Below are 12,122 nucleotides of genomic sequence, written 5' to 3' on the forward strand. Positions count from 1 at the left end.
TTAAAAATCGAATATGTTCTTTATTTTACTGTACAAAATAACGACATAAAAATACTTAGTTACACAAAAGACTGAACAAAATCAATTAGTGTATCTGCTAGAAGGGGAAGAAATACTGTGTGACAAGTTGTGTTTGTGTGAATCACACGGTCCATTTAATATCCATTCTGCGAGTTAATTTGTCGAGTTTCCAGGAAAATGGGTGGGACTCTTGCCAGGTGGAGGATGAGGGATTGCCTGTTTTTTTTTTTTTTTTTTTTTTTTTTTAAACACACAAACAAGCCAAAATAAACACTTTTATGAAAATACACTAAGTAAACAAACAAGTAATTCCCATTAGACTTTAAAAAATAAAGTCAAAGTCAAATCTTTTGGAAATGAAAACAAAAAAAACATTTTGTCTTCCAGTTGAAAGGATGCCTATATTAATTGAGCTAATTGTGGTTTAAAAACACTATATACCAGTCGGTTAGGTGTGACAATCGTGACATTCTGCTTTTACAGGAAGAGAAACCTAACATTAAAAGGTCATTAGTTATTAGAATTAATTACAATAGTCATTAGAATTAATTACTCCCTGATCAGCAGGGATGCCAGTGCACACACCTTTCAAAAGTAGAGCTACATTTGGCAGAGCTTCCAGAACGACTAGAAACATTAAAAGTGCAAATACCTTGAGGCCATGTTTTTAAAGGTTTTGCAAGATCATTGTTCTACAAAGAGATGTGGCAGTCTGAGCCATCATTGTGGTGTTAGCTATACAGGTATATTGCTGTTAAAAATGGAAGTAACTAAATTGAGGGTTTCTCAACTGTCAGAAACGGTAACAGTATATGTCCTATGATATGTCCTATGTGGATTGTGGAGGGGATGGGTACACAGCTAATGGAGCTAGTCCGGAAATCCAATGACAAAAAAAAAAAAAAAACTTTTGGACGGCTTACATTTAAAATACATTAGGGGATGGTTGAACACGTCAGTTTGAAGGAGATCACAGAGTTACAGACAAGAATTTCCATTGATGTCACAGTCCAGATTGGGCAACCCTGTTGGATTAAGATCATGAAGACATCTCATCTATTCCAGGTTCTCTCAGAGGACACCAGTCATCAGACAGCACAAATGATGTGTGTAGATGGGGGACAGGTGTGCAGTTAGGGGTCTCAGTTAGGAGGGAGGGGTCTCACCTGTGCAGGTGTGTAGATTGGGGGACAGGTGTACAGTTAGGGATCTCAATTAGGAGGGAGGGGTCTCACCTGTGTAGGTGTGTAGACTGGGGGACAGGTGTGCAGTTAGGGGTCTCAGTTAGGAGGGAGGGGTTTCACCTGTGTAGGTGTGTAGACTGGGGGACAGGTGTGCAGTTAGGGGTCTCATTTAGGAGGGAGGGGTCTCACCTGTGTAGGTGTGTAGACTGGGGGACAGGTGTGTGAGGAATCTCACCTGTGCAAGTGCATCAGAAGCGTTTGCCTCTGGTTCCCCCGCGCTGCAGTCCCAGGGCTCGGGTAACCATGCGGCGTGCTACTGCCGTGTCTGTGCGCGGCCGCTCCTTTACCGGCTGGATGAACTCTGGACCACCAGGAGGAGGAAGAGGAGGAAGAGGAGGAGGAGAAAGAGGAGAGGGAGTAGAGAGAGAGGGAAGTCAAGTCAAGTTTGTTTATATAGCGCATTTCATACACAGAGGTCATTCAATGTGCTTTACATAAACAAAACCAAATAATAATAACAAATAAAAGCATTGAAGGGCAATATAGTCAAAGAATAGTTCAAAAGGTAAAGATCATAATAAAAAGAAAACATAAACACAAGGTAAAATCATTCAAAAATAGAGAATGATTAAAAAGACAAAATAAAAGACACTAGGTAGAATAATTTTCAAGACAGATTCAGAAATTATAGCTCAGTGCAGTTAGCAGAAAGCATCTGAGAACAGTTTGGTCTTAAGTCTAGATTTAAAACTGACTACAGTTGGGGCCTTTTTAATGTCATTCGAAAGTTGGTTCCAGAGCTGAGCTGCATAGCAGTTAAAAGCTGCTTCACCATGTTTAGTTCTAACAGCAGGTTTTACTAACAGGTTTTTCACCTGGGACCTGAGAGGTCTGGAGGGTGTGTACTGCTGAAGCATGTCTGAGAGGTATTTAGGTCCTGCTCCATTAAGTGATTTATAAACAAGCAGTAGTGCTTTAAAGTCAATTCTGTGACTTACTGGAAGCCAGTGCAGGGACTAAGGGTTAAGCTTCCCTTAGTTTTATTCAGAAGAACCTCAAAACAATTTTACTACAGCTTTGATATATTCTGTTGAGTAGTGCTGAGATTTATATCTGGAGTGCTTTGGGTTGCTAGAATAAAATCGTGCACGTAAGGCAGCATTGGGAAAAATCCAGGCTATTGGGTTTCACTCTGTGCATACAAAAATGCGCTATATAAATAAAAGTAACCGGTAACCTATGAGGTGGTATGTGACGGTTACTCAAACTCCACAGGTAACCGATGAGGTAGTATGTGACGATTACTTGAACATGGCAAGTAACAGGTAAGATGGTATATGATGTCTACTTGAACATGATCGGTAACAGGCGAGGTGTTTGTAAGCCTGAATGGTTGGTGTGTGTTAGCGTTAATAGTTAGTGTGTGTAAGCGTGAATGGTTGGTTTGTTGCCGGAGCGGATACCTGCTCGCCTGACGGCTTTCCCTTTGGACTTCTTGCTGGCCTTTGAGAGAGGGCGGGTCTTCAGTAGAGGGTGTCTGATGGACAGGGCCTGTGCAGCTAAACACACAAACACCAATCAGCATCCACTAACAGACCTTAACCACCAATCTGCATTCACTTAGACATTAAACACCAATCAGCATCCACTTAGTCATCAATCACCAATCAGCATCCACTTGCAGAAATTAAGCACCTATCTTACAAGAAATTTATCAAAACCAATCTTCATCGATCACCAATCAAATACCAGAAAAATAAGCCAAATCTTCAGAAAATCTTGATATAAACCATTTATGACAGGATCATGTGATCTTTGGTGCTATTAAGGTGAACAAAGATTTTTGCAAATAACGATGTGACGAATGAAATTTCCAATGCACATCAACAACTGTTCTTATGATGCCAAAAAAAGTCAATAAGTTATAATCCTTTGCTATGATTCTTTTATATTAACAAGTCTAAAACAACGGCTTCTACACACACCACTGCTGCGATGTGGTCATACCTGCTGTTTCATTTGAGAAAACGCCGAGCGCATGCGTGTTGTCCACCCACTTGATCTTCATACCTCCGCCGCTGTTTTAAGAGACAGACAGAGACACATGTATATTTTTATACGCATATGCAACGCACCTTCTACAGTGAAGAGCCACACCAAACGTCAAACATGCTTTTAACCCTTTGCAGCCTGCACGGAACAGTCAATTTTTTCATACTCTATGCCCTTGCGGCAAAAAAAGGCTTATTGTGAGGTTATGCTACATGACGGAGATAAAATATACCCACCACACACCACAAATATACCCACCATTGTGTGGAATCTTCAAATTCCAACCCCCCAAAAACACAAAAATATCAGATTGTAAAGATTAATTTAATTTTCTCCACAATTTCTGTTGTTCTGTAGATAGAGACTGTGTCACCTTTTGTTCAAAAGTTATGATACATTTATTAAAGCAGTGTTTACACTGCATGATACATATAATCAAATTCCTAAACTCATGGGTGAACAATGGGCCAGTGGATTGTTATGTCAGTATAAACGGCATAAATGTGTAAGGAATCTGAACTTGAGGTGTAAATGCAGTTATTACATACGAGTTACTTAATAGATACCAGTAACAAGAGACTCTATAAAGTCAAGCATGGAACAAAGCAAATAAATTAATAAAAAACATGGAAGTCTGTTTAAAGACCTGCAGTGTAAACATGACCCACAAAAGTGTAAGTATGTTGTTGTTGTTATGGTGTTGTGTGTGGTTGCAAAAGAATTTCCTCCTTGGGGATTAATAAAGTGCAATCTAAGTAAGTATCCACGGAAGTATAATCCTTTGACTACAGGCTTGAGTATCTACACCCGTGTCCAGAAGGCAAACATGGCCGGACACTCAGGGGTCAGAAAAAAACAATAGAATATTCCACAGGTGGAGTGAAGGTTCTCTTACCTGTAATCACTGAATGCGTCCATCAGGTCATCGGTTTTAAACATGGCAGGGAAGTCATAGATCTCAATGACGTGAGAGAAATCTTCCTCGTTGAGCCACACGTTCTCAAAGGAAGAGTAATCATACTGCACTGGCTCAATGCCGATGTCTTCCTCCGTCAGCTTTGCCAGGATCTAAGGAACAGAAATACACAGCAGCAACGACCATCTACAATGTGTGTAAAAGATAGCCCAGTGACATGGACGGTGGGCACTTTCTTTTTTTTGTTACTTTCACTTTTAGACCACTCAGTGAAATACATTTTTTTTTAATCAAATGCTGGTCGGTTGTAAATGTCAGCTCTGGTGTGTACAGGGAAATCACAGACCGTGGCGGCACACTTTTGTCTGCGCGCTTGTGCAGTGCATTTCAGAAAACCAACACTAATCCACACGTAACATATATTTTTAAAAAAAGAGTGTGGAATTTTTCTCTGTGTTGCTGCTAGAAGCAAAATACAATGACCACCAGATGTACATGGAGTTTTGAAAAAGCTGATTTTGCCAAAGACAGACAGAAAGGACTGTATTTCCAAAGAAAGAAGTGACTGACTACTATCTAATTACTTTGCTTTTTCCAAAGAAAATATATTACTGTGTATGTGTGTTTTGGAGGGGGGGGGGGCAGTTATAATTTTTGCAAGTACATTCATAGGCCTATAGACTCGATCAACTGCAGAAACAAACATGTGCGTTCCTAAGGGATTTCCGGAGTCAGAGAAACTGACTGCAAATCCGCACCTAATATATATTATATATATATATATATATATATATAAAAAAGCGTGGAATTTTTCTCTGTGTTGGTGCTAAGAGAAACTAACTGCAAATGCGCACCTCGTGGGTCAGGTTTCCTGCTGTGCTCTCCGTGCTGCTGGAGGCGATGGAGGGAGGCGCGCCTGTGTTGCTGCTGCTTCTAACACTCGCGTCTTCCTCCTCCTCCTCTTCCTCCTCCTGCTCCTCATCCACCTGGTCGTCCAAACTCATGCTGACGAAGTACGACACCGTCTGGTCCCACGCTGGGGGCCAGGGGCAGGGGTCCGAGCCCGACAACGGCACAAACAGTTCCTGACCGCCCGATTCGTCGAGCGGGTCCAGCGCTGGGTGCTGATTGGCTGCGGCGGAGTCGGAGCAGGATTCCGAGGTGTCGGAGGTGCTGAGGCTGAGGGTGGACGAGACGCTATCCGCGCGCTCCGCAGGAGATGAGGTTGTGACCCCCTGCTGATCCCCCCCGCCGCCGCCACTGCGCTCCCTCAGCGCCCGCGGGACGTAGATGGCCTGGTCAGGACGACGTGCCCCTCGGCCGCGGGAATGCCGCCGCTCCGACAACCCTTCCCCGGCTCGGCTGCTCTCCATTGGCTGATCGTACCGGCTGGGAGGAGCCTCATATGCACTGGAGTCGGTGTCGCTGTCGTCCTCAGATGGCAACCTGAGAAAGCAAATCAGTAACTGATAAAAAAACACTTAAAACACACACACACAGAAGTATACATTCTATCAGTATGTGTGCTGGTTGTATATTAAATTCATGATTGGCTTTGCTGTTCTTAGCTAGACTGACGCGCCAGACCCACATTAAAATGTAGGGTCTGGGCACTCACCCTTCGCAGTGCTCAGTCCGAGGGGCGGGATAATCAGTTGTCTTTCAAATTCCCTCTGCACGCAATAGGACAGCGGCAGCGCTATGAGTCCCATGCGTTTCCCACCAGCGGAGCTAGTTGGCTAGTTCAAACGTTTGCCAACTTAATAAAAGCTTAACTCGTGTCACACTGTTCGCCAACAGCAACATCCATCTTATTTGTTTTCAAGTAGCAGGGAATTCAAGCCAAACCGTTGCAACTCTGCCATCAATCATTATGTTAAGCCCACCTAACGACTCTATACACGATTTCATTGGCCTGATTTGAGTTTCGATTTCTGGAACTCACAAGCCAACGGAGAGTTGCTAGACTAGCCCTGGCAGCAAATGTAATTTGCCGCTAGGGGCGCGTATAGATTTCTAGGCTAGTTCTTAGCGGCATTACCTCCAAATTACCAACTCATACAGGGTGAACAAAAAACAATACAATACACTTTTGTCATAATATGACATATGACATCATGTGCACACTGATGCTCAAAACCTAAAGCTCTTATGTCATTCATTGGCTTCTATGTAAGCTTATATTTCCATACAAGAGTAAAAGTCATCTTCAGAGATTTTCTGTTGTGAATACAGTATTTTATAGCCAACAAGAAAAAAAGAAGCAAAATACAAGGACCACCAGATGTACATGGAGTCTTTGCCAAAGACAGAAATGACTGTATTTCCAATGAAAGAAGTGACTGACTACTATCAAATTACTTACTGTGTATGTGTGTGTGTGTGTGTGTGTGTGTGTGTGTGTGTGTGTGTGTGTGTGTGGGGGGGGGGGGGGGGGGGGGGGGGGGGTATTCATAGGCCTATAGACTCTATCAACTGCAGAAACAAACATGTGGGTTCCTAATAGTCATGTAGAACCCCAGGATAGGTGTGACATAAGGTACTAATGCAAATTTTTTTTTTTGCATAAACTGATTAGTAGATTAGTAGATTCTGAGTCTACACCCCCAGTTTAGGGGGTGTAGACTCAGAATCTGACGGGTGCCGCTCCGGCACCCTTGAGCATTTTTTTTTAATGACCACGCCCCCTTTTTTTGACCATAAAAAATAACTAGATGCACAATACTGTATAAACCCATCATGTATAGTATCAAATGAAAGCTCTTCTCAAACAGAAATCAATTATGTCAATTAAACAAGCTAAATTATTTAAAGTCCCTCCAGAGAACATAATAACTCTAAAGCCTGGTAAGGTCACACCGCTGAAATGGTAGGCTGAGCAACAAATTGTATCAACCCTCAACAATTAGTCAAATAGACAAAGTTATAAGGAACAAAGTAGAACTTTCTCACAGATTCTGAAAGCAACTATATACAGAACATGTTGCCAGGCTGGCCTTGTACACATCACAAACATCAAATGTCTCCAAAAAAACATTCATTCAATCAGACATTTCTCCCTCGCCGTCATCAGTATCCTCCACTGAAAGTGTAGCCATCTTCAAATTTTTATTTGCACACTGTTCACCACCTTTGCCATGCCAGTAGGTGGTGCATGGTAGTCCATCTGACTGACAGCAGCAAGAGGCCCTGGAGCATGCTGGCACTGCCTTGCATCCACAAGCAACAAGCTGTAGAACTGTTTTGGGTGCAATGTCAGTGTTGCCATGAACAGGCACAGGAGGTGTTTTTTTTGTCAGCTGCTCTCCACAGAAAGACTTTTGATGTGTTCCACTGCATATTCTCTTGTTGGAAGAAGACTCTTTATTTCAGGATGGTCTCTCTTCTTGGTGAATAGTATTTATCTCAAGTTACTGAGGCTTTCAAAAGTCTTTCCATAGTAGAGGCAAGAAAGGGAATCCATTCCTGCCTTCATGCTCATCAGCTTCTACAGTACATCTGTAAAATTCTTCCAATCAAGATTCCTCTTGCATTGATTGCTGAGTTTTTTCCTTTGCCATATGGATATGACACAGTGTCACAACCAAACAATATATGAACAGCCAACAAATCATAACATTTGTCTCCTAATTTGTCAGCCATAGCATTAATGTCAATTACTCTGGGCGTCCATGGCCTACTGGTTAGGGAATCGGACTTGTGACTGAAGGGTGGCCAGTTCGACTGGTAGGAAAAATGAAGGTAGGGGGAGTGACTTAACAGCGCTCTCCCACATCCATATCCATGGATGAGGTGCCCTTGAGCGCCAGATCAAGGGCTGCCCACTGCTCTGGGTGTGTATGTGTACTCCTACTGTAGTATGCTCACTGCTCTAGGGTGTGTGTGTTTGAATGGGTGTTCACTGTTTGTGTGGGTATGTTGTACACTCCCCCTCTCCCCCCTTGTACACTACCCCCGAATGGGTAAAATGCAGAGCACAAATTCCTTGTATCCGTGTCCCACATTTATTGGATTAGGGTTAAGGTTAGGCCTGAGGTGTGGGTTAGGGTAAGGGGACATAGGGCTGTGGGAACATAGGCATGCTCCCGTACTGGTATATGTAAGTATACTTGGGTAGCCGTGGCCTACTGGTTAGGGCTTCCGGCTTGAAACCAAAGGGTTGTCAGTTCGATCCCTGACCAGTAGGATGTGGTTGAAGAGCACTGCTCTCTTATGCCCACAACCATGGTTGAAGTGCCCTTGAGCAAGGCACCTGACCCCTCACTGCTCCCCGAGCGCCACTGTAGCAAGTGAACACTAGTTTGTGCTTCACCTCATGTGTGCTCATTATGTGCTTCACCTCACTGTATGTTCACTAATTCATGGATGAGATAAATGCAGAGACCAAATTCCTTGTATATGCAAGTATACTTGGGCTATAAAACTGATTTACATAAATTATATTTGTTGTTGTAATTCCAAATTATACGTCTCATTCCTTGCTGGAATATATGGAATACTGGAAGAAATCATTTTCTTGATTCTGTCCTCTCCTCCTGTAATCAACTTCGCAATTTACTCTGTAATTAAGGGGGCAAATTCAAGGACTGTTATAGTTATGTAATGTGCTGATTAACTGGCAAGTACCTCATAACTCAGACTAGTTTGTATCAATCCTGGACTGTGGTGTCTGTTTTTAAAGCATTAAAAAATGTTAGGATGAAAAATATTGTGGTCTTTAATTCTGGGGGGAAATCCAAGGACAGTTATAATTATTGTGCTTACTACCTGGGAAGTACCTCACAACATTGCTGTCTGAAATTCAGCGACTGACTCAAGGGAAATTAAAGCTAAGGTGCTAACTAACCCGCAAGTGGGTGAACTAGGGTACATCAAACTTGCTATAATAGTCATATTAAAATGAATTACTATTGAATGATTGTATTCCTGTATGTATTAAGCTACATGGCAGTTCAATAATTTATTTAATTTAATACCAAACATGACACGATTTAGAGGTATAAGCTATTATGCCGCAAAAAGGAACCTAATTTGACCTTAAAGGTCACTTTGCAAAAGGTATTTTGTCCTCTGGAGGGACCTAAACTATTTTTTTCTACTTTTTTATGGTCTAAGCTGATTTCTGTATGAAAAGAGCTTTAATTGGATACCATACATGATGGGTTTATACAGTATATTAAACCCATTGTCTATTTAGATGATTTTATATGATTAAAAAAGGGGTGTGGCAGCTGATGCCATAAAAAAAAAAAAATGCTCAAGGGTGCCGAAGCGGCACCCGTCAGATTCTGAAAGGACACCCCCTTACCTATCAATTTATGCAAAAAAATTGCATTAGTACCTTATGTCACACTTAAGCCCAAATTCCACAAAGTTCTATCTGACTATAAGGCATTTCCGGAGGCACAGAAAACAACACTGAGCTAATGGTACAAAGGAGACATAAGACGAGTTTTACGAATTTATGAAGTCGACTTTTTGTAGAACATTACGCTAAAGTCCAATTCTTTTTCATTTCAAAGTATCTGCTTTGTTATGAACATTTCAACCGTAAATCCTCTAGGAAAAGACTGAGAGGGTCTATCCTAGATATAGAGTATATCTATTCATAGGTCTATACTAGGTCAATGATCGGATGGTGTTCAGTAAAGTAATGAGTGTTTGTACACTGAGGACAGAATGTGAATAAGTGGTGAATAAGTGTGGCACTTTGATTGGTTGTGTTTGAAAACCAAAATCAAGTTACTTACTGTTAGATTTTTGTGTGTTAGGTAGAAAATTGTGTGTGGTGTTTTGCAAAATGTGTTTTACGAAATTGAAATTGAGTCAAAGACTGAGAATAAGAGTATGGTTTTGCAGATTTGGTGTGGGATTATGGTTTTTGGAAGATCTGTTTAGAATATTGTGTGACAAGCAAAGATTTAGCGTGCAAGCAGTTGAACAAAAACTGTGACAGTGCTCAAACATCTCATCCACCTGAATCTACAGTGTGAGAACCTGTTGTTTTAAGAGCTTCCAACTTGTGTGGGCATAATTCCCACTCACTGTCCATTGTGCATTCATCGGGATAGAAGTGAAGGCATTACCTGAGGTGGGAGAAGCAGACTACCACTCTGCGACACCAGCCTTCCCCGACAGAAAAAGTACTGAGGTTGAGGTGGTTCTCAACCGTTCTGTGGATCAAGTAGCGAAGTCGACTTGGAAGAGGTGGAAAGAGAAGGACACTGAGGGGAAACAAGGCGAAAGAAATCAGTCACTGACAGAACAGTTTAGCCATGCCAGACAAGGGGAATGTCACCAACCCAACATTACAGACGAACAAGTGCTCATCAACGCTATCCACATTTCTCTTCCTAAACCATGCAAACTATCATTTTGGAACCACTCATCATTTAATCACCTATATTAAACCTAAAACTAATTTTCCCAAGCGATTTGCCTACCACAGTGTCCGGACAAATCACAGGTGTCTCCCCACATTACAACAGCCTAAAATTAAGCATAAGCAATATGACACGAGTGGGAGTGGTTTGGGGATGGTCAGAGCCATATCTATCTAAACGGCTCTGGGGATGGTAAAGGATATCGCCACGGCTGTAATTCGGATTGCAATAACTTTGCACAGCATAGCAACGACATGTGGTCAAAAGTAATCTAGTTCTAGACCAAATAAAAAACAGTTCACGTTGAACGTCAACTTCCATAATATGATAACATTAACGTTACCTCTTCTGGTCGTCTCTCTGTTGAAAGGCATCCAGCTCGTCGAGCACCGTATGGACAAATACATTTTCTTGTTTAGGGAGGTAGCAGCCATCAACACAGGGAAACGCCAGTGTGCCCACAGAGTTGGATTCTTTAACGCAACATTAACATTAGAGAAACAAACAAGGGATAACGTTACCTGACACCAGCCATGCAAGGTTTGGTTAAGTTGCATTTGTGACCGTGATAGTCAGCTAACGTCGCTGAACTTCTGCTAATCCCTAACAAACAATCACATTAGCACTGCGCCACTTGCTCGCCAAGGTATCGACAGAGAATGTCTACAAACCGGGTGACATGGAGGCGTTACAAATGAGCGTTATTGTTAAGCAGTTGAATAACATTAACGTTAATCGCTATTATAAACATGTTATGACAGCTAACGTTACCACATTTATACAAACGAAGGAGAGACAAGTATTAGCAAACATGCTGTAGTGTCTTTGACTGAAATAACGTGATGGCTTTATCATCACCTAGTAATATCAACCTGTTCAAACTAGCACTAACGTTAACTCAGAAGTGTGTCAGGTTATCATAACTTAGCTAACCTAGCATAATTATGTTACCAGGCTAGGACTTTTATCACAACAATAAACATGCATAGTTTCAGCTAAAAGAGTACAAGCCCTAGATGTTGCTTTACCTGAAAAAAACACGTTTGGATGTGAAACTAAGTTGATCTACAAGTTCCGTTAATTGAAGTACAGAGATGTATGCTACCTAGCACACAGGTCTACGGTACTGTTTTGCTATTCGCTAGCTAGAAGCTTGAGATTTCGGCGCATTTAGAATGTAACTCAATAGCGCCACTCACAGCAAGAGAAAAGAAGGACAGCTTAGTTAGTTTGTCGATGTTTGTTTGACATTTTGCCCAGCTCAACTATTTTGAGGATATAATAGCGTTTTTAGCGTTCAAATTCTAGCTTAATAATGCATTCATGATTGTATACAGTCTATGAACACGTAGAAGGCCCATATACAAGCCTGAACAACAGAAGTGCTAACTTAGTCATTAAAAGTCTTTCCGACCTCTGATACACATCCTGTGTTCTTTGTAGGTGTTACTGTATGTGTCCCTGTGCTGTATGTTTGTTCCCAGTGCTGTTTGTCCCTGTTCTCCTTCCATTCTCTACCTCTGCTCAGGTGCATTGCATAGCAGTACCTGACCAGCTGATTGATCT

The 12,122-nt window shown here is 41.8% G+C and overlaps 1 protein-coding gene across 1 annotated transcript in view; it reads right to left on the minus strand.

The window, feature by feature from the left end:
- r3hcc1 (R3H domain and coiled-coil containing 1) overlaps nucleotides 1-12,122 on the minus strand; it is a 19,565-nt gene continuing 7,443 nt past the window's right edge. Inside the window, exons 2-9 of the mRNA XM_042059943.1 lie at nucleotides 10,900-11,029; nucleotides 10,260-10,397; nucleotides 5,028-5,619; nucleotides 4,153-4,325; nucleotides 3,213-3,283; nucleotides 2,669-2,764; nucleotides 1,441-1,566; nucleotides 1-1,046 (exon numbers count right to left, since the gene is read on the minus strand). Coding sequence (XP_041915877.1) covers nucleotides 1,454-1,566; nucleotides 2,669-2,764; nucleotides 3,213-3,283; nucleotides 4,153-4,325; nucleotides 5,028-5,619; nucleotides 10,260-10,397; nucleotides 10,900-11,029 — 1,313 coding nt within the window. The 3' untranslated portion in view covers nucleotides 1-1,046; nucleotides 1,441-1,453. The remainder of the gene's footprint in view (nucleotides 1,047-1,440; nucleotides 1,567-2,668; nucleotides 2,765-3,212; nucleotides 3,284-4,152; nucleotides 4,326-5,027; nucleotides 5,620-10,259; nucleotides 10,398-10,899; nucleotides 11,030-12,122) is intronic.

The sequence above is a fragment of the Alosa sapidissima genome, chromosome 13, assembly GCF_018492685.1.
Source record: "Alosa sapidissima isolate fAloSap1 chromosome 13, fAloSap1.pri, whole genome shotgun sequence".
Lineage (NCBI taxonomy): Eukaryota > Metazoa > Chordata > Actinopteri > Clupeiformes > Clupeidae > Alosa > Alosa sapidissima.